The sequence below is a fragment of the Serinus canaria genome, chromosome 2 (genome assembly GCF_022539315.1).
Source record: "Serinus canaria isolate serCan28SL12 chromosome 2, serCan2020, whole genome shotgun sequence".
In the NCBI taxonomy this organism is placed as follows: domain Eukaryota; kingdom Metazoa; phylum Chordata; class Aves; order Passeriformes; family Fringillidae; genus Serinus; species Serinus canaria.
The window spans coordinates 94081999-94099726 of NC_066315.1; the positions used below are offsets into that span (position 1 = coordinate 94081999).

At 42.0% G+C, this 17728-nt stretch overlaps 1 protein-coding gene across 1 annotated transcript; it reads left to right on the forward strand.

Moving 5' to 3' along the window:
• The first annotated feature begins 1892 nt into the window (after nucleotides 1-1892).
• On the forward strand, nucleotides 1893-16215 carry LOC103826369 (cytochrome b5). The gene is made up of 5 exons (XM_009101676.3): nucleotides 1893-2120; nucleotides 11465-11593; nucleotides 13268-13297; nucleotides 14294-14328; nucleotides 15141-16215. The coding sequence occupies exons 1-5, from the start codon at nucleotides 1977-1979 to the stop codon at nucleotides 15217-15219; spliced, it is 417 nt and encodes a 138-aa protein (XP_009099924.1). The 5' UTR covers nucleotides 1893-1976; the 3' UTR covers nucleotides 15220-16215.
• The last annotated feature ends 1513 nt before the right edge of the window (nucleotides 16216-17728 follow it).

Genomic DNA, 17728 nt, shown 5'->3' on the forward strand with positions numbered 1-17728 from the left:
GAACGGAACATCAGTCCGGGAATGGCTATCCTTAATCCTTTCTGTCTGAACAGGCAAATAAATCACAGAGCTCGGCAGCACTGCTTGCAATTTTCAGCAACAACCCGAGGTCGGAATGAAGAATCTCCTTATCAAAGCTGGGAACAACACCAATCTGAGGGAGAGTAGCTACTCTTAGTGTCAGGCTGACTGAAAAGCTGAGGCAGGATCTGAGGATGGTGGTGACATTCCATGAAGTACAAAGCTGTCCTGCACTCAGGCTCAGGGTGCAGAAGTCAAACACCAGGAAGGGTGACAGGTCACACGGGGTAAGTTTTATGCTACAAAAAAATCCCCCACAAATCCAGCCTAGAATCACGCCTGAGTGTGTCCATGGGGCTATTGCTGCTGCGGCACCCAAGTTGTGTACGGATGTGACGTGGGGATGTGGGGACCCATACTGGCCTGAGACACAAAGCCATCGAACACATCCGAGACCAGAGCAAAGGAAACATATTTTACCTCAGCCAAAACTGCGGGGAAACAGGATGCTGGATTGATGACAGAGCTTCCCGAGGGAAGGCGAAGGCCCTGCTCCCTGTGCCCTCCACCCACCCGGCAGCGAAGCAGGGCAGTGCCACAGGGAAGCCTCGCTCCGAGCCCCGCGGGGGATGCTCTCCCAACGCGCGGCAGCCGGGAGGTTTTGAGGAGCTCTGAGGAAGCGCCTGTGGCAGAAGCGCTCCCGCCGGGATCGCCTCACGGGCTGCGCGGGAAAAGCGGCAGCCGCGCGCCTCCCGCCTTCGGGCACTGCCGCCTGCCGGGATCAGCGAGGGTGTGTGACTTCCCGGGCAGCTCCTGCCTGCTAGGACACAGGTAGGAGAGGGCAGGCGGTCACAGAGAGCCCCAGCAGAGCCACGGTGTGTCCGGGTGTAACTCAGCCCGCGCCCGGCGCTACGTGTGCCCATGGCAAGGGCTCTTTAGCCGGGCACAGGGCGCTTTTCGCCGTGCCGGGACGCCAGCCGGCTTTACCACAGCGGAACCAGGATAATTCAGCTTAGATGTTAGGGAAAAAAAATCTTAACTGCGAGGCTGCTGAGGCACTGGAGCAGGCTGCCCGGGGAGCCTGAATCCCAGATTGTTGGGGTTGGAAGGGACGTCTGGGAATCATCTAGTCCGACCACCCTGCCAAGGCAGGGTCACCTGGAGCAGGCTTCACAGGAACAGGTCCAGGTCGGTTTTGAATGTCTCCAGAGAGAGGGGCTCCACGACTTCCCTGGGCGGCCCCGACCGGCCCATCTGAGCCACTCTCAATGTAAACGTCTTCACGTTAAGGTGAAACTTCTTCTGTTTTAGTTTATGGCCATTGCTCCTAGTCCTGTCTCACTGAAAAGAGTCTGACAGCTCCCTGTGTCTCTTCCCATAAGAAGTGCTATAGACTCCTAAACATCTTTGGATCGGACTTTCAACAATCAGGGGAATTAGAACTAGATGACCGAAAAGGTCCCTTCCAACCCAAACCATTCCAATGAGGTTCTACATTGCAAGTCGGCGATTAGCTCGTCGCAGCGCACACCGGCAGCCCCACAGCCCGCCGCTGCCAAAGATGGCGAGCGCTGGGGTGAGCACCCCAGGAAGTTGACAGCAGAGAAGCTGCGACTACAGCGCCCGACACCGATGGAGACCCGACCGCGACCAGCCGGGACTGTCCCGACCCCGACACCGACACCGCCTCCGCCCCGCCCCGCCCGCCTCTGGCCGGTCACGTGAGACGTCGGGGAGGTGGTAGGGGCGGGGCATCACGTCAAAGTCCCGCCTCTGGCCGCCACGGCAGCCGCCAGGCTGCCCGTCTGCTTTGAGTGGCATTGCCCTCCGCCAATGAGAGGCCGGCAAGGCGGGAGGGGCGGGGCGGTGGCGGGTGGTGATAGGGCCTGTGGCGAGGTCCCGACCGTGCGTGGGGTATCGGCCTGCGGTGCGTGTGGTGCGGCACGGAACAGGAGATGGCGGGCTCCAGCGAGGCCGGGAAGGAGTCGTGGCGGGGCCGCTACTACCGGCTGGAGGAGGTGCAGAAACACAACAACAGCCAGAGCACCTGGATCATTATCCACAACCGCATCTACGATGTCACCAAGTTCCTGGACGAGGTGGGTGCCCACGTTGCCGGGACGCTGAAGGCATCGGAGGCCCGCGGGGCCGGCTCCCCGGCGGCTCCCCGGCTCCCTGTGCTGTGCCCCTGGCGGCTCCCGTCCGCCTGCCCCGGCCCGTGGAAGCCGCCCTCGGGGCCGCGGTAGCGCCCTGGAGGAGGAGCGGCGGGGCGGGCCCGGGCTCCGGGCGCCTCCCGGGCAGGAGAAACCCGCGAGTGCCGTGCGCTGGCTGCGCTACCGGGTCATCCGCTGTGCGCCCCGCCCGCCTGAAACTTTCGAATTTGAGTTTCTAGTAAATAAAGACAGGGAGAAAAAACTTTAGTCAATATTGGGGGCTGACATAGGCGGGCTGGCTGTGTCAATCTTGAGTTCCAAGAGTGGGACGGAATCCATCTGCTTCTTGCTTTGGTGTGCCAGCTGAAAACAGAATTAAAAGTGAAGACTTATCTGGGACCCAGAGCTATATTATCTTATGAACTAAAAGGTCAGCAACTCCTCTCTTCACCCTAGTGTAGTGTGTGTTGTATTATGGAACAGGAAAGAAACTTCACAAAGTGGAAGGAAAGTACCACAGCATGCAGAGTATCACAGATCTTGGGGTTACTCTAATAGTCACAGAATCACAAAATAGTTTGGATTGGAAGAGGCGTTAGAGCTCGTCTCATTCCATCTCCCTGCCAAGGGCGGGAGCTTCTACTAGACCAGGTTAGTCCCAGCTCTGGTCGTTTAACACGTGCAGCGATGGGGCATTCCCAGCTTCCCTGTGCAACCTGTGCCAATGCTTCCCTCCTGTCACTGTAAGAAAATTCTTCCTTATATCCAGTCCTTGGTAAAGTCTCTTGGTCACGGTACCTTGTGCTCCTGTCTGCTAGGTAAGTGCATCCTGGGTAGCCTTAAGCCCTGGGTGGTCTTTTTTTGCAGGATGTGGCTTTAAGTACAGGCAGTCAGGTTCAGAAAATTAGGGCTGCTCTCACTGCTGCCCTGATCCGCTCTGTGTGGGGATGCAGCTGCACTACTTCCAGCTCTAGTGTAGAGCACTAGAGGCGAGTTCAGTTCCTTTGGCTGTGTTTTGTTGGGCTTTTTTCTTCCCAGTTAGTGGTTGATGTTTTTGATCTCTGGCAAACAGCAGGTGATGTAATCATTGATAGTCGAGGTTAATAAAGAAGCATTTTAGTTACTGGACTGAAACATTATTCAGAAATTAAACTGCCCCTTATTTTTTTTCCAGTAATTTAATGGCATTGGGATTTAGATATTTGGAGTTTTCTCACTTGCTCTATATTCCCAGTTAGAAAAGATAGAATCACAGGATCAATTTATTGGAAAAGACCTCTGAGATTTTGTCCAGCCTTTGACTAAACACCACTGTGTCAATTAGACCATGGTAGTAAGTGCCACATTCAGTCTTTCCTTAAAACTGTCTGGGACAGTGAGTACTCTACCTCTTTTGGCAGCCCATTTCAATGTCTAATCACCCTTTCTGTGAAGAAATTCTTCCTAAAAGCAACCAATTAAAAAGTGTATTGTAGACTCGCATTAATTTCTTAAAGCATACAGTTTAGATGGGTAGAGGCATGACTCATTTTAAGCATCAGTAGTTCTGTAGCCCCATCTTGATTTTTGTGCTTGTAAATGCTTCCAATTCAAAGGAAAAACTGAGCATTTTGCAAAGGAGGGTTGACAAGCGATTTTTCAAAGGCAGTGTTGATGCAGGTAGTATTTAATTCTTAAGCTGTGTGTCAATGCAAATTGTTTGGCTTTTCAGCAAGGCAGATTATGAAACTGATCTACTGACTCTTCCTTCATTATTTCTCATCTAGCTCTGCCCCTGGTCATCTTCATCCATTAGTTATGGACATCGCTGTATGGTTATACAGTCAGGGCAAATTTAATTATAGAAGCTCTGGAGAAGAATGCAGCTTTTTGTGTAGTCTGAAAAACTGAATTAGCTTTTGGGAACTTGACCAGTTTAGGTTAATATATAATTGTATTGTTTATACAAATTGAGGAGGCAGAAACAAAAAGACCCACACCTTAGAAAAACCCTAAACCTAACTCCACCCAAGAAAAAAAAAATAGGACAAAAAAAATCCAGGATCTAATGAGCTTTTGATTTTAAGCAGTTGCACAGCCTCTTTCTTTAGTACATGTGGTGCAATTGGTAAATATTGAGAGGCATCACCTTGTGTAAATTTCTCGAAGAAAACCTCATTTTCATCCTTCAGGCCAACATTGATAATTTGGTAGCATATCAAAGGAATTTCATTTGTAAATATTTAAATAGTTGGGTTTTGGGCAATGTGGGGGATGTCTTGAGACCCTCTGGTAAGCATAAGTCAGACTTCAACCTCACATTAAACAGCTTTCAGGAGAACATGGCTGGTTTTGAGCTGAAATTTCCAAGACCTTCTGAGATAATCAATGAAATTGTAGGAAATAATTACCCAACATATTTTAAGTGAAGCAGCTACAGTCATTGGGAAAGTTCTTCAATATTTTACTATTCATTGTGTTGGTGATTTTTGTTATGGAACTCTTCAATTAAGATACTTCATAGAGCATTTTTTAACCTTTTTTTTTAATGCTTTTGGAACTTAGTTAACTTATCAAGTGTTGTGCTAATTCTTTTGATACTGTCAGATGCCCTGAGGCATGTGACAGCTGAGGAGGAAGGGAAGCTAGCCTCTTGCTAGTTCATTCCAGAATTCAGTAAACCCTACTCAAAGTGGGGATTATGTTAGCTCTTTCAATAGCATAATTGGTTAAACTCAGGTGTATTTCTTGCAGTTCCTTTTGGAAGTAGAAAAGCTTAACATATTTTAAGACTTTAATGTGGGCCACTGAAATTTCAAAGTCCAATAGTATTAAAAAGGGTGGATTGCTAAAGTGTCACCTCACTCATGCTCTTCCCAACTAGTACGTATCAGTTTACAGGGGGTGAAGGGCTGGAAGCAGCAGCTAAGCTCACCTGTCCTGTTTCTTAAACCAATAAGCCCTTTTCAGCTACTGCATTAACCTCTGGAAATATTCTCCTATTAATGATGAAGTTGGAAACTTTACTGTGCTTCAGTCCTGAAGTCACCTTGGATGCTCTTGTGCTTAATAAATGGAAGTGTGGTGCTTTTTTCACTCCATTACAGTAGTTAAAGGGTGTGCTCCCTCTGTCCAGCTGTTGTGTCCTCCTGGAGCTTGTAGCTGTTCAGTGGAACTTGGCTTTGGGGAACAATCAGCTTCTGTGAACACTTGACTGAAGTTAGATAGGAAATGGGCTGGGGATGGTGACATGCGTGTGTTGGGAGTGGAGGCATCGCATGGTGTGACCCATAGTAGCTTGGCTTCCTGAAGTACAAAGCTTAAAGGTCATATGAAATACAGAAAAAGTGCTGAATGAAGAAACAATTGTGTGCTTTGATATCTTATCTTTGGCGTTAATGAGGATTCTAGCAACTGCTTTTTTTTGTTAGTCAGTTCGATTTATTTTTTTTCCCCCTTTGGCTTTTTGTTGTGTTGGGTTTTTTGTTTGTTTTGGGTTTTTTTATTTTTGATTTTTTTTGTGTGTTTTTAAGTGGCAGATGTTGGGGAAAATTCATAGCTTGAATATTCATCTCTGACTTGTCTCTTCTTTTCCAAGTTTTGGAGAAGAAATCAAGAAACCTCAGCTTTTGGAATGCATTATTTAAAAGGTCTTGGCAAGAAAGAGTATTCTTAAAACCAGAAACTTTGATGTTGTTTGTCATTAAAGGCTGTCAGACCTGTGTTGCAGAAGATTTGGGGAACCTTTTCCTTATCTTCAGGTGTTGTGGTTTACCCCCATGGAGTACCATGTACCATGCAGTGGCTCACTTGCCCTCCTGCCCAGTGCATGGGCAGGAGAATCAGAAAAAGGTCAGTTCTGTGGGTCAATATAAGAACAGTTTAATAATTGAAATAAAGTAAATGCAACAGTAATGGTCATGATAAGGAGAGAGAAGTATAAATCAGAAAACCCAACAGAAACAAATGGTGCAGCATGTATGGGTCCTCCACTCACTGACGATGCCCAGCCTGTTCCTGAGCAGCGATTGGTGGCTCACAGACAGCTCCTCCCAGTCTATGGATGGAGTGTGACATTCTGTGGTATGGAATATCCCTTTGCCCATTTTGGGTCAGCTGTCCTGATTGTGCTCCCGCTGGCAGAGCGTGGGACACTGAAAAGTCCTTGACTTAGGTGAATACAACTTGGCTGCAGCCCAAATCTCAGTTCATTAACAACATTATTTTCATTATTTCCAAAGCACTGTAGTGTACCAGCTACTAAGAAGAAAATGAGCTGTATCCTAGCCAAAACCAGGATAAGGTCCTATGTAATTTAGCTACTAGAAATGCATGTATACTCACAGCAGGATGTCATGGCTATATATCTGTATTGTAGATAATTACATATATGAGGAGTTTCTTGTTCTGGAAACCAACTATGGCATTCATTTAATATTATTCTAATGCAAATTTATATAGATTTATTCAATTGCTGGTGGTCTAAGAATTCAGCAAAAACATTATTGGTAATTTTTTTTTTCCATATGGTATGAACTTGTGCATCCATAGCACTTTTCCTAAACTTCTCCTAGAATGGACAGCTGCCACTAAATGTGTTTTGTAATGCTGGTCAAATAAAGTGCAAAAAGCAAATATTGTTCTATTGTGTCAGGATGAAAAATGTTCTCTCCCCTATGTGGCAATAAATTACATTCATGCAGTGTGATGGTGTTGTGGAGGAGTAGCATAATACCTTCTATGTTTATAGTCATGATCAGCTTGCATTAAAGATGCCTTTATTGACACATTTGGAGTCTGACAGTGAACCATGGGTACTGTTCCTGCAGAACCTTGGAGTCTGAGGATTGAATCCAGTGCTAATGCTTCCTCAAGCTCTGATAAAGCTTGCAGGGGAATTTGAAAATGTTTTAAGAAATAGCACTTCTTAGCATATATATGTGAAACTCTGCAAGCTGTAACTGATTTGTAAGTCGGGAAATGGGCACTGTTGGGGTTTAACCTCAGTGCAGCCCCTTGCTCGCTGCTCCCCACAGCCTCTTGGTGGGGTGGGGAAGGGAATTAGAGGAAAAAATATAAAATGTGTGGGTTGAGATAAGAACAGTTTAATAACTGAAATAAAATAAAATAATTGCAATAAAATAAAACGACCAAAAAGAGATGCTAACCCATGCCCAGCCCATTGCCAAGCAGCAAGCTGCAGCCCCCAGCCAACTCCTTGCAGCTGGTATACTGGGCATGATATTCTGTGTGGAATACCCCTTTGGCCAGTTTGGATCAGCTGTCCTGGCTGTGCTCCTTCCTGGCTTCCTGTGCACCTTGCTGGCAGAGCATGGGACATTTAGAAGCCCTCGAATTAGGGTAAGTGCTTCTTAGCAACAACTGCAGCATCAGTGTGTTATCACTGATTGTTCTCATGTATCACTGAATCATAACCTCTCATATCACTGAATGCGAAGCGCAGCACTGTACCAGCCTCCAAGAAGAAAATGCAGCTCTATGTCAGCTGAAAGCAGGGCAGGCACCAAGCTACTGGGTATTTCATTTGCACTTCATCTAAAAGCCTAATGATAGTTTTCAAAAATGTACTTTCAGAGGGAGATCGTCTTTCCTAGGCTCCTGACATTTTACATGAGCTGTCAGTTTCTGTTCTGAAACTTAAAAAGATGATAGAAATAATTTGGAGGACTCTTTTCAGGCTACATGAAAATGCCCTTGAAATAAGCAAGCATTTGTCTGTCTGTCCTGAAAAATAGAGGTGAGGTTCTTTGGGTGTTCCTGGCTCTGTCACTGCCCCCTTTCTGCTTTTCATTCCTGTAGTGCAGAAAGGGAAATGTGAGTTTATGAGGCTGCCACTAATGGAGATATTTGCTGATCTTCCTCAAAGTTAACTTGGGCCCTAGATTTCATTCCCCTGGTATAGGAAAGGAGGGGGCACAGGAGTTGCAAATTAAGGTAGTTATGATTTAATCAAGTCTTGAACTATGACACTGAGAAATCTGCATGACTGTATCAAGGGGGAGAAAAGGTGGTATTCAGGATGAGGCGAGTTGGACTTTTGACCTAGATGAGAGCAACAAGATTAACTGCATATTTGCCTTATCTGAAACTTTCTAATGTGCTGCTGTTAGGAATTCATCTGTGCTCTGTACCAGTGCTGGCTCTGTATAGGCATTTGTTATGTATATAGCTTAGATTATTTGTTACATTGGGAATGTCCTAGGAATGACCTAGGCTTTCTTAATGTATCATCAAAAGCTTTTTAATTTCCCCCGAACTACAGTTTTACCTGCAAGAACTCTTAGATTACTTTTCTCAACAGGATTTTGGTTTAGGAGTCACTATCTGTATAACCTTGTGGGCTTTCCAGTTCCAGGGTCTGTCCAGAGGATCTTCATTAAAGTAGCAGTTCTGGTAGCAGGCTTTGTTTACCAGGCAGAATCATGAACAAAAGCCTTGTATAAACAAGCTTTGGGAAACTCATCCAACCATGAAAGATGCTCATTTTTTGATAGAAGAGTCAGTTCTTGCCCTTTGTGTGAGACATTACAGTTGCTCTCTTTCATTAGGGGTGGTGAAATCTTTTCATTAATTGCATGTATTATGTGCAGTTATTTACAAAGGCTTTGTAAGTTCATATCATTAAGCAGAGGTGGCATCTAAAAGCAAAGTGTTTTGTTTCAAAGTACTTCCATCACTGTCTAGTAGGTTATATTTAACATTATCTGGTAGATAGCTTAAGTTTGGAATTCTGTATGGGATATTCTCCATACTTAGTCTTGCTCATGTCATTAAAAAAGAATTACCAGTTTTCCAGCTCTAGTGGCAGAGGTCAGGGTGAATTTGTTCTCTTCAGCTGACCTGTGATAGTCAGTCAGAGGGTTGGTAGAAATACTGGTTGCAGTCACTGTCTTGATACAAATATTGTGGTTTTGTAGACAGAAGGATTAGTTGCTAATTAGAAAAAAACCTAGTTCTGCAGAGAAAGCTGGAGTGCCTCTGTGGTGCTGCCCATACTGCTACGTTGCTTTGTAGTGCACAAGGGAGGGATTTGGCAGCACAAGTTAGTACATGATCATTCTGTAGCTGGCATTGTGCAAGTAGTTTGTTCAAGTACTCCATGAAGGAATTTTAATGCAGATGCAGTTATACTGGTAGGTATCCAGTTGTTTGGCTGGATGGCAAATGTTTTTTGGTGAGCTAGTTTAAACCATGTGATCTTCATGACTTGCTGAAGTAACTGATATTTTATGTGCTTGTATGGGTGGGGTTTGGGTTCATTGCAATGCATGAGTAGGAGTTTACATATTGCTTATGCTGCTGGTGCTCTATGGGTGGTTTAACTGTGAGGCCTTTTGCTGCTTGTTGATACTTTGTTTGTCAAGCGTGTTTTCCAAGGAGTTGTGCCACCTTTTCTGCTGAAGTTGGTACATATTTTTTTCTATTTGGGGTGGTACAATTCTTTAGCATGGTATTGAAAATCCCAAACCCACATTGCTGAAGAAATTCTGTAAAGATTTGGCTGAGGTAATGTCTTGGTGTGCTGGTTAGACCCAAGTTCAGCTTTTTAAGTGCCATTTCAAGGCATTGAACTTGAGTGTTCCCTTAACTTTTGTCCAGTCCTTTCCCTGAATACTTAACAGAATGGATCCAAGGACAGTTTTTGGTGAGCATGCCATATTTTCAGGTTGCTTGCATAATCTTTACTCTGCTTGTACTCTTCTGACCTTTTTTGGCTCAGCTGCTGCGTTTAATCTCGCTATCAGTTGCTTAATCTTGCTTTTGCTTAGTCATGGTAGGGATCCTTTACCCTAATAACTGTGGTATCTTGGCTCTTTAAAAAGTGTTGTGTTAGTTTTGGTTTTTTTCTCCTCAACTTCCTTAATCTGTTAAAATAAATGTCTGCCTTTAATGTGAAGATTCAAGTTATGGAGTTGTGGTACTGTTGGGAATTCATAGTAGTAGTTTAGTTCAACTGTATGAACAAATACTGGTTTTGTCAGAAGAGAAATTTTGATAGGAGATTAATTGAAGTAAGCGCTAACCTGAATTGCCTAGACTAGTAGGCATGCCATTTCTTTAACCTGTGGGCTTTTTGGTGAACTGTACTCTCCACAAGATGACACTAAATTGTGGAAATGTTGCCCATTTTCCGTACTGTTTTATCTTGTATTCTGAAGCATTAAAAATTGAATTGAGCTTCAAAAGCCTTGTATCTTCTCTACTACTGGTAAAGTGCTAATATCTATTGCATGGCTGCCTTAATCCAAGGCAGTACTAGTAAGTGCTTTTAACTTGTTTACCTAATCATTCCCAATGTTTATGTAACACTTTCCTGCTTGAAAGTTGAGTGGTGAGTTTGTGTGGTGTGTTACCTGTTGCATAATAAGTAACTGGGAGCTGAGGGAATGCACTAAACTAGATAATGTTATAGATCTTGCAGTATATTCAGTCAGAGTTATTTGATAGATAAAAATGTGTTCTTCTTAAAACCCCCAAAGTGCATCCTAGGGAAGAATAAAAGTTAATGGAGAACAGGGGTTTATGTTAAGGGAATGGTGATGGATTGAGGTATTAGAAGATCCCGGGAGATGACTTCTCTGTATCTCAAGGGTTTTATCAACAGTGTGGTTTGGGATCCCATAGTCTATGAAAACCAAATTGCTATTCTAAGGTCTTGAGCGAGCTTTCAGTTTGTGCTTAATCACTTCCAAAGGAGCTGTCTTGATATTTGTACCATAATTTGTTTTGGAAAGGACCCTTAAATTTATCTGTCCCACCTCCCTGCTCAAACCAGGATTAATTAGAAGGTCAGATTCCTTAGCACCTTGCCAGCTTGTTTTGCCAATGCTTGATTCACATCTTGTGAACAGATTTTTTATCTTCCTGCAATGTTCTTGCTGCAGCTAATAACTTTTTGGCTTTTATCCTTCTGCTGTGTAAAGCATATATTACTTGGATAACAATACACATTTTCTAAAGAAGTGAAAACACAGAATATTACTTCAGATTATAGTTGTGCTGTTAAAATACAGACTGAAACCCACACAACTTTCTAAGTGCTTTAGTTGCAAGGGGTAATGCCTCTTACTGCTACTTTGCCAATGACAGAGAGACTTAGCTTCCTTGGTTTTGCCTATAGAGAGTACACAAAACTCTGTAGTTATTTAGAAAGGCTTACATTTGCTTTAGAAGGTCCAGCAGGTGATTTTGCTTTTTTTTTAATTTTAGAAATGTAAAAATGCAGAATTTCCATTTTTAGAATTTGGAATGTATTTCAGTAACAAATTCAGACTTATTAAAAATTGCAGCACCCAGGAGGTGAAGAGGTCCTTAGGGAGCAAGCTGGAGGAGATGCTACTGAGAACTTTGAAGATGTTGGCCATTCCACAGATGCAAGGACACTGTCAGAATCCTTTATTGTTGGGGAACTTCATCCTGTAAGTATATGAGCGTATCCTTACTTTTGTGTTTGCTGTACTGCTTTTGTGTTTAGTTACTTGTCTGGTAATTACTTCAAAATCAAGAACTACTAGTTTGGTTGGATGTCAGTCCTGCAGCTGTTTGTGAACGGAGCTAGATTTGAGAGAGTGCCCCCAGTGTGAAGGGTTTTAATTAGTGTAGCATAAGGATGGTCACATCTTTTGGTGAGTCAAATTGCCTTACAGCTTAGCTCTTGAATAAACTGAACATGGAATCCTGTCATTTCTGGTATTCACTGTCAGCTTTGTAATGAAACTCTGTAACCCTGAAGGTGGTATGTCAGAATGTCTACCTTTTCTTATGCTACTATGCAGAGTGACTACTGAACAACCACTCTCATCCCTTCCCTGTTGTAAATACCTATCTGCCAGGCTCCTACCTGCATCAAAAAGTGCAATCCTGGCTCTTCATATATATATGTGTCTAGAAAATGGTTATTATATGCATTGTACTTCTAGTTTCTTGCTCTGTCTTTCCCTCTCTCTCTCCTGCCATTTTAGCTGTATCATGGTTCCCTACTTATGGTTGTCAGGGTTGTTTATGATCAGTTCCCACTGGATCATCTGTCATGTCCTCTCTTTTATACTGTCCATCCCATTTCCTGTACTTTCAATGAGCACCTTTCTGCTTTCTCAAGTTTTGAAGTATTTCTTTCTAGCTATGGAGCTGCTGCCTTGGCTTCCTTCAGCTAGACCACTGTTAAACTCTCCTGGCATCTCAATAGTTGAAAACCACTGTTTGGAGGTTTAGGCTGCTAGAGTGCCCATCTGCTCTACTTTACTGCCCACTCCTGCCTCTTCTTTTCCTCTTGTTTCATGTATGCTTTGGGGTAAAAATTACCATCTTGAGTAGCCTATTTGACAGTAAGATTGCTGCTCTTGTTTGTCTCTTCTGTCTTGGGCGATCTCATGATAAATATTACTAGTGTAGCTTGTCCTAATAAGAAGTGGTTTGGCTCTGATGCACATTTTTGCGTTTGGGGCTTTGCAGGCTTGCCATCTATTTCTGATGCCACTAATGTTCTTAACATGGGTATCAGTCCAGTTCTTCCTTGTTTGGCAAGTGCCTGTTTTCACTTGATATGAAACAAACAGCTTGGTAGTGTAATGTACAAATACAGCACTGACAGGATTATACACTGTTGGGCTTTTTTGTAATGAATGTGACTGTGCCAAGCAGAACTTTGAGTTTATGAAAGATCCCTAGATTTTGGGACCTTTGGTCCAGTGAACATTGGCACAACCAGTTCGTTGCCGTTACCTGATAGTGCAAGTCCAGTAAGCAGAATCAATATGATTGCAGTAAACATATAAGCTAAGGTTATGTATTTTCCAGAGACAAAGGAAAGGTGAAAACCTGGGCACAAAGAATAACGAAATTTGTTGGAGGCTCAGGTTTCACTTCTTCATTGCATACTGGGAAGTATTATTTAAGGAAGTGATCTTGTTTATGTTAGCACAAAATCAATCGCTGACATCTGCTCCTTTGCCAGTCTGTTTTTACCTAGGGAAAATATTTACACATTAACAGAATGAATTGCAAACTGAATTTAGTGATAAATTGTGTGAGTTCGGTTTTGTTTTCAATGCTTCAGATTTTGTCTAAATGTTTCTTGCTCTTTTCTCTTGCAGGATGATAGATCCAAGCTTCAGAAACCAACAGTAAGTGTCTTTCTTGAAATGCCAAATTGCTTATTTTGGGCATTACAGACAGTGACCTACTGTCTGTGTATGAATGGTATACTCCCAGAAAAATAAAAATTTCAGTTTAAGTGTGATGTTTCAGGTTTGAAATCTCTTAGACCTGTTGATACTGCTTCAAATTGTTCTTTCCCTTAACCATTATTTTCTTTGTATGGCTTCATACCTGGGGGTTATTAAGTGTGATGGCGTTATACTACAGCAAAATCCTCCTTTCTTTAAATTAATTACAAGTGTTCTGGTACCAAAGCAAGTAATTTTGCAGTGATGGATCATACACCACTAAATTTAGGTAGGGTTTTAGTACTTGGATTTTTAAAATAAACTTAGGGTCATACGCAAGTAGAGTTACTCAAATTAATAAGTCTTCATATAAATTGTGCACATGTACCCAGCTGGGATTTGGCCTTGTAGTGCTGCTTTTTCTGTGGAAAAAGAACAAGTCCAAATCAGTATCAGGAACAGCTATAACAATTCGACTGATACTTACACAATCTGAAACACCACACTAAAACCCCCAAGTTAATAAGCCTTGTAGATGTAAATTAGTAACTTTCTTTATGTAGTTTTGATATAAAAAATATTTGTGAATTAAATCCAAGTTTTTTCAATTTGATTTTTGTCAAGGAAACAATTTCTGTCTTAGAGATGACTGAAACTTTTCAAATTTAACCTAAGGTTGAAGTCAGCTTCATAGAAAACCTGTAGCAAAATATTTGTTGATAATGTTTTAGGAACCTGATGCAATGTTAGCTATAGGAACTGCTACTAGCTAGCTTATAATACAACAGAACTGCTGTAGGAATTAAGAGAAAATAATATGTATGCTTCCCAAATACATGCTCTGAGTTGTTTCTGAATTAGTCTCATTTGATGAGTTTTGAGAAACTGTGGGGCTAGTTAAGGTGGAGAGGTTTGTCTCCTGAAGTAAATATCTTCTTATGCTTTGCTTTCCAGGAAACTCTTATTACCACTGTTCAGTCTACTTCCAGGTACAGTATGACATCTGATGGCAAACTTGAAGTGCCTCATGATTTTCTGAGGGTTAAAAAGCTGAATAGCTTTTATCTGCTGGAACCTGAGATATCAGGGGGTGGTGCATGAAAATTTCTGTTCTTGGTGAAGTCTAAGCTGGCATCTATGTATCACTTTACAAGTATGGCAGCTTACTAGGTAGATACTTCTCTCATATTGGCAGGTGTCAGTATCTACCAATTGTTTTGTTTGGCACAGGCCTTTATTTCTGCAGTCTGCCACATGAAGGGAAGACTCTTAGTGCTGTTGCCAATTATTTTACTGAGATGGATGCCTTGCATTTAAAATTTGCTACTGCTGTTGCATCTAAGGGAAATAAGAGGACTCTGTGTGTAAGAACGAAGATTTGTCAGAATTGGGAAGGGGTTGCAAAACACTTTGTAATTCCACTTAATCAAAAACTTTGAAGTTATATCCTGCTGACAATTGCCTACTGAAACTTCAGATGACTCTTCTGTGACCCTCTGCATGGGGAGTTTGGGTGCTTAGAAGTGTCATGTGATGCTGCTACTTAAATAGCTTTTGAATGGATGATATTCTGGGCAGCACACCATGACTTTAAATGTGCCTAGGGTTTTACTCTCCTCTAGGAAGCAAACTTCTTGTAAGCTTTAGTATAGACCCTTACTGTACAAGCTTCTTCCCTTGTCTGGAGTATTACAGGCCAATCCAGGTGTTATGTTGCCATTGAATTTTTTTGTTGTTTTTTTCTTTTTATAACTTTCTGGTTGTCACTTCCTAAACTGCTTTTCCAAAAACTTCCCTTTAGTTCATGGTCCAACTGGGTGATCCCAGCAATAGCAGCAATTATCGTGGCCCTGATGTATCGTTCCTACATGTCAGAGTAAGCGCCTTACTGAGGAGTAATGCAAGAAGAGAATACCTTTTCTGGAAGAAAATATAAGCAGTCCTAACCCAATATGTTCCTGGAGAAAAGCCTGATGTCTGAAGAAAAATTCAAGTTTTTCAGAAAATGAAACAATTCTTTTTCTGCTGTGCACTTTTCTTAATGTTGCCTTCTTATATGCTGCTGTGAAGTGATAAAAAGGCACCATTTCTCTTTTTGAATAACACTTTTATTCTCTAATGAGTTACTTGATAACTGTATTAGTTTCTGTGGTAGAATATTATTTTGTATGTAACACTGATTCTGGTTATTTCTCTTTAATCTGTAATAGGGTCATTAGGACTCTCTTTACTTACACATTTTACAGCTTTAAAAAACTACCAAAACTGTGTACATGTACACAACTTAACTTAAAAAAAAATCATGTTGTCTTTTTAAATGTAGTATGAATGAGATGCAAGTTAAATGTAATGAATAAAACTGAGTGGAGTTATAGGTGCCTGGAAGTGGGTTGGGCCCTACCAATCAACTATAATGAGCTGGGGTTTTTTTTAATATTTTTTAACAACTGCTCTTATAGTTTTTGTAGGTACTCCTACTAGCAAACTGTTCTGTTTGTCTCCCATTGAAAAATTCAGGTGAAATGAAAGTCAATGTTTGGCCCAATTATGTCTGTCTCATTTTTGTGAAAAAAAAAAAGGCAGAAAAAAGTAACTGCTACTAAATAGTACTGTTCCTGCCAAATACTCAGGTGACTGTAGAATTTGTTCTGGAACTTTAGCCTTCAATGAAATCTTCAACTTTGTCAAGTACATTGTGAGGGGAAAAACTGATAAATTAAATCTATTTCTGACTCTTCTGTTATGTGCTTTGGTGCTTTACTATGAAGAGGTGACTGTTTTTACTGCTGAATACAAGATAACTACAAGTTTGTATTTTGTGGTGAACATTTTTAGTCATATGTAAATGATCATGAATAAAAGTTTAATTGGTTACATCTGCTGGCTCAAACACCTTCATTTCCAAATTCTTTGGAGGCCTTGGAAGGGACCGTCCTATTGGGGTACTTCTCAGAAGTGCACTCACAGTAGCTCCCATTACCTTCACATCAAGCACTAACTTCTGTCCATGTTTGTCCATGGCTTTCCCTCTGAATGTGGTGAAACAGAGTTTAAAACTTCAGGCTTTATTCAAGTTTTATAGATAACCTTTAAAAAGGATGTAATAACTTAGATTTAGTATTTAGAATCACAAATTAAACTTAATTTTTAAAACAACACTTGAGCCCGCATATGTAGCAAGGCAAAAAAGAAGGGGCAACTAGAAAGCTCAGCTTTCCCCCTTCAACAATTTCAGACAGATGAGTCTGTCCACATCAGTAGATAGAGCAGTGCAATTAAAGTGGATCTGTAAGGTGAAACACTAGCTCTGGAATGTTTTTGTCCCATGCTGTGTATGTTGGAGTTTTAATATGGTGTAGCTCTATTTCAGTCCTGTGTACTGGATATTTATGCAAGTCCCTAGAGTAGCTATGGAAGCTCAGTCCCATCTAAAAGTATTCCAGCTAGCATGTGCAGGGAATTTCCACAATGTGAACCATGGTGAGTACAGATAAGTAGGCAGTGCTTCAATAACTGATAGAAGTAAAAATGCTAATGTAGATGTGCACTCCCCTCCAATTGTGTGGCTACAAGTTGTTCCTTAGAGATACACATTTCTTTTGGGTTTTAAAATTTAAATGGAGATAGAGCTAAACTAGAAAAATGGTCAGGCTTATTTTCCTTTTTAATACTCTTCAGGTTAGATCTGCTTTCCTCAGGGGTGTTAGAGATGATTATAGCTTTTGAGTATGAATAGGAGAAGAGGAAATATATATGGGTGTGGTGGGGAATGAATCACTGTGCAATTGTAAAAGAAGTGAATTAAGAGTAGTCAATATTTTCACAGTTTGACAGCGAAAAGAAAATAACTGACAGTCTGCTTTCTTCTCAGAACAAAATCCTTTGTCCACAGATCAAAGACAAGTCTGAAAGTATTTGCTCTAATTATCTGATAATAAATACAATTTTTTTTAAAGAGGCTGGCTTTAATGATTGATGCTTTAAATCAGATTTCTTACTGTCTACTTGCACAACCTTGTAATGTTTACACTGCCTTAAATTATTTGGGATTTGCGTTTTTGGCCTTTATTTGCCTGTCCTCTGTTCACAAGAATGCACAGTGATGGTGAGCTCCCCCTTAAATGGAGATGGCCTTGGCTGCTTCTTGGTGTCTGTGGAGTAAAGCCAGCACAGCTTGTTCACTTGCTCCCTGTGAGATGACAAGGGAAAAACAGTGCTGTTCCTTTCTCTGGCTTCCTTGCTCCGTCTCGCTGTCTGATGCCTTTCCGTAGCTGTCATGCTGTAGTCAGGATTTTGCAGAATGCTAGAGGGAAGCTGGTAAGGGGGTGAAAACTAGGCAAGCTAGACAAGTTTTCTCCAGAGACAAAAAAATGCAAAGGTGCTATTTTT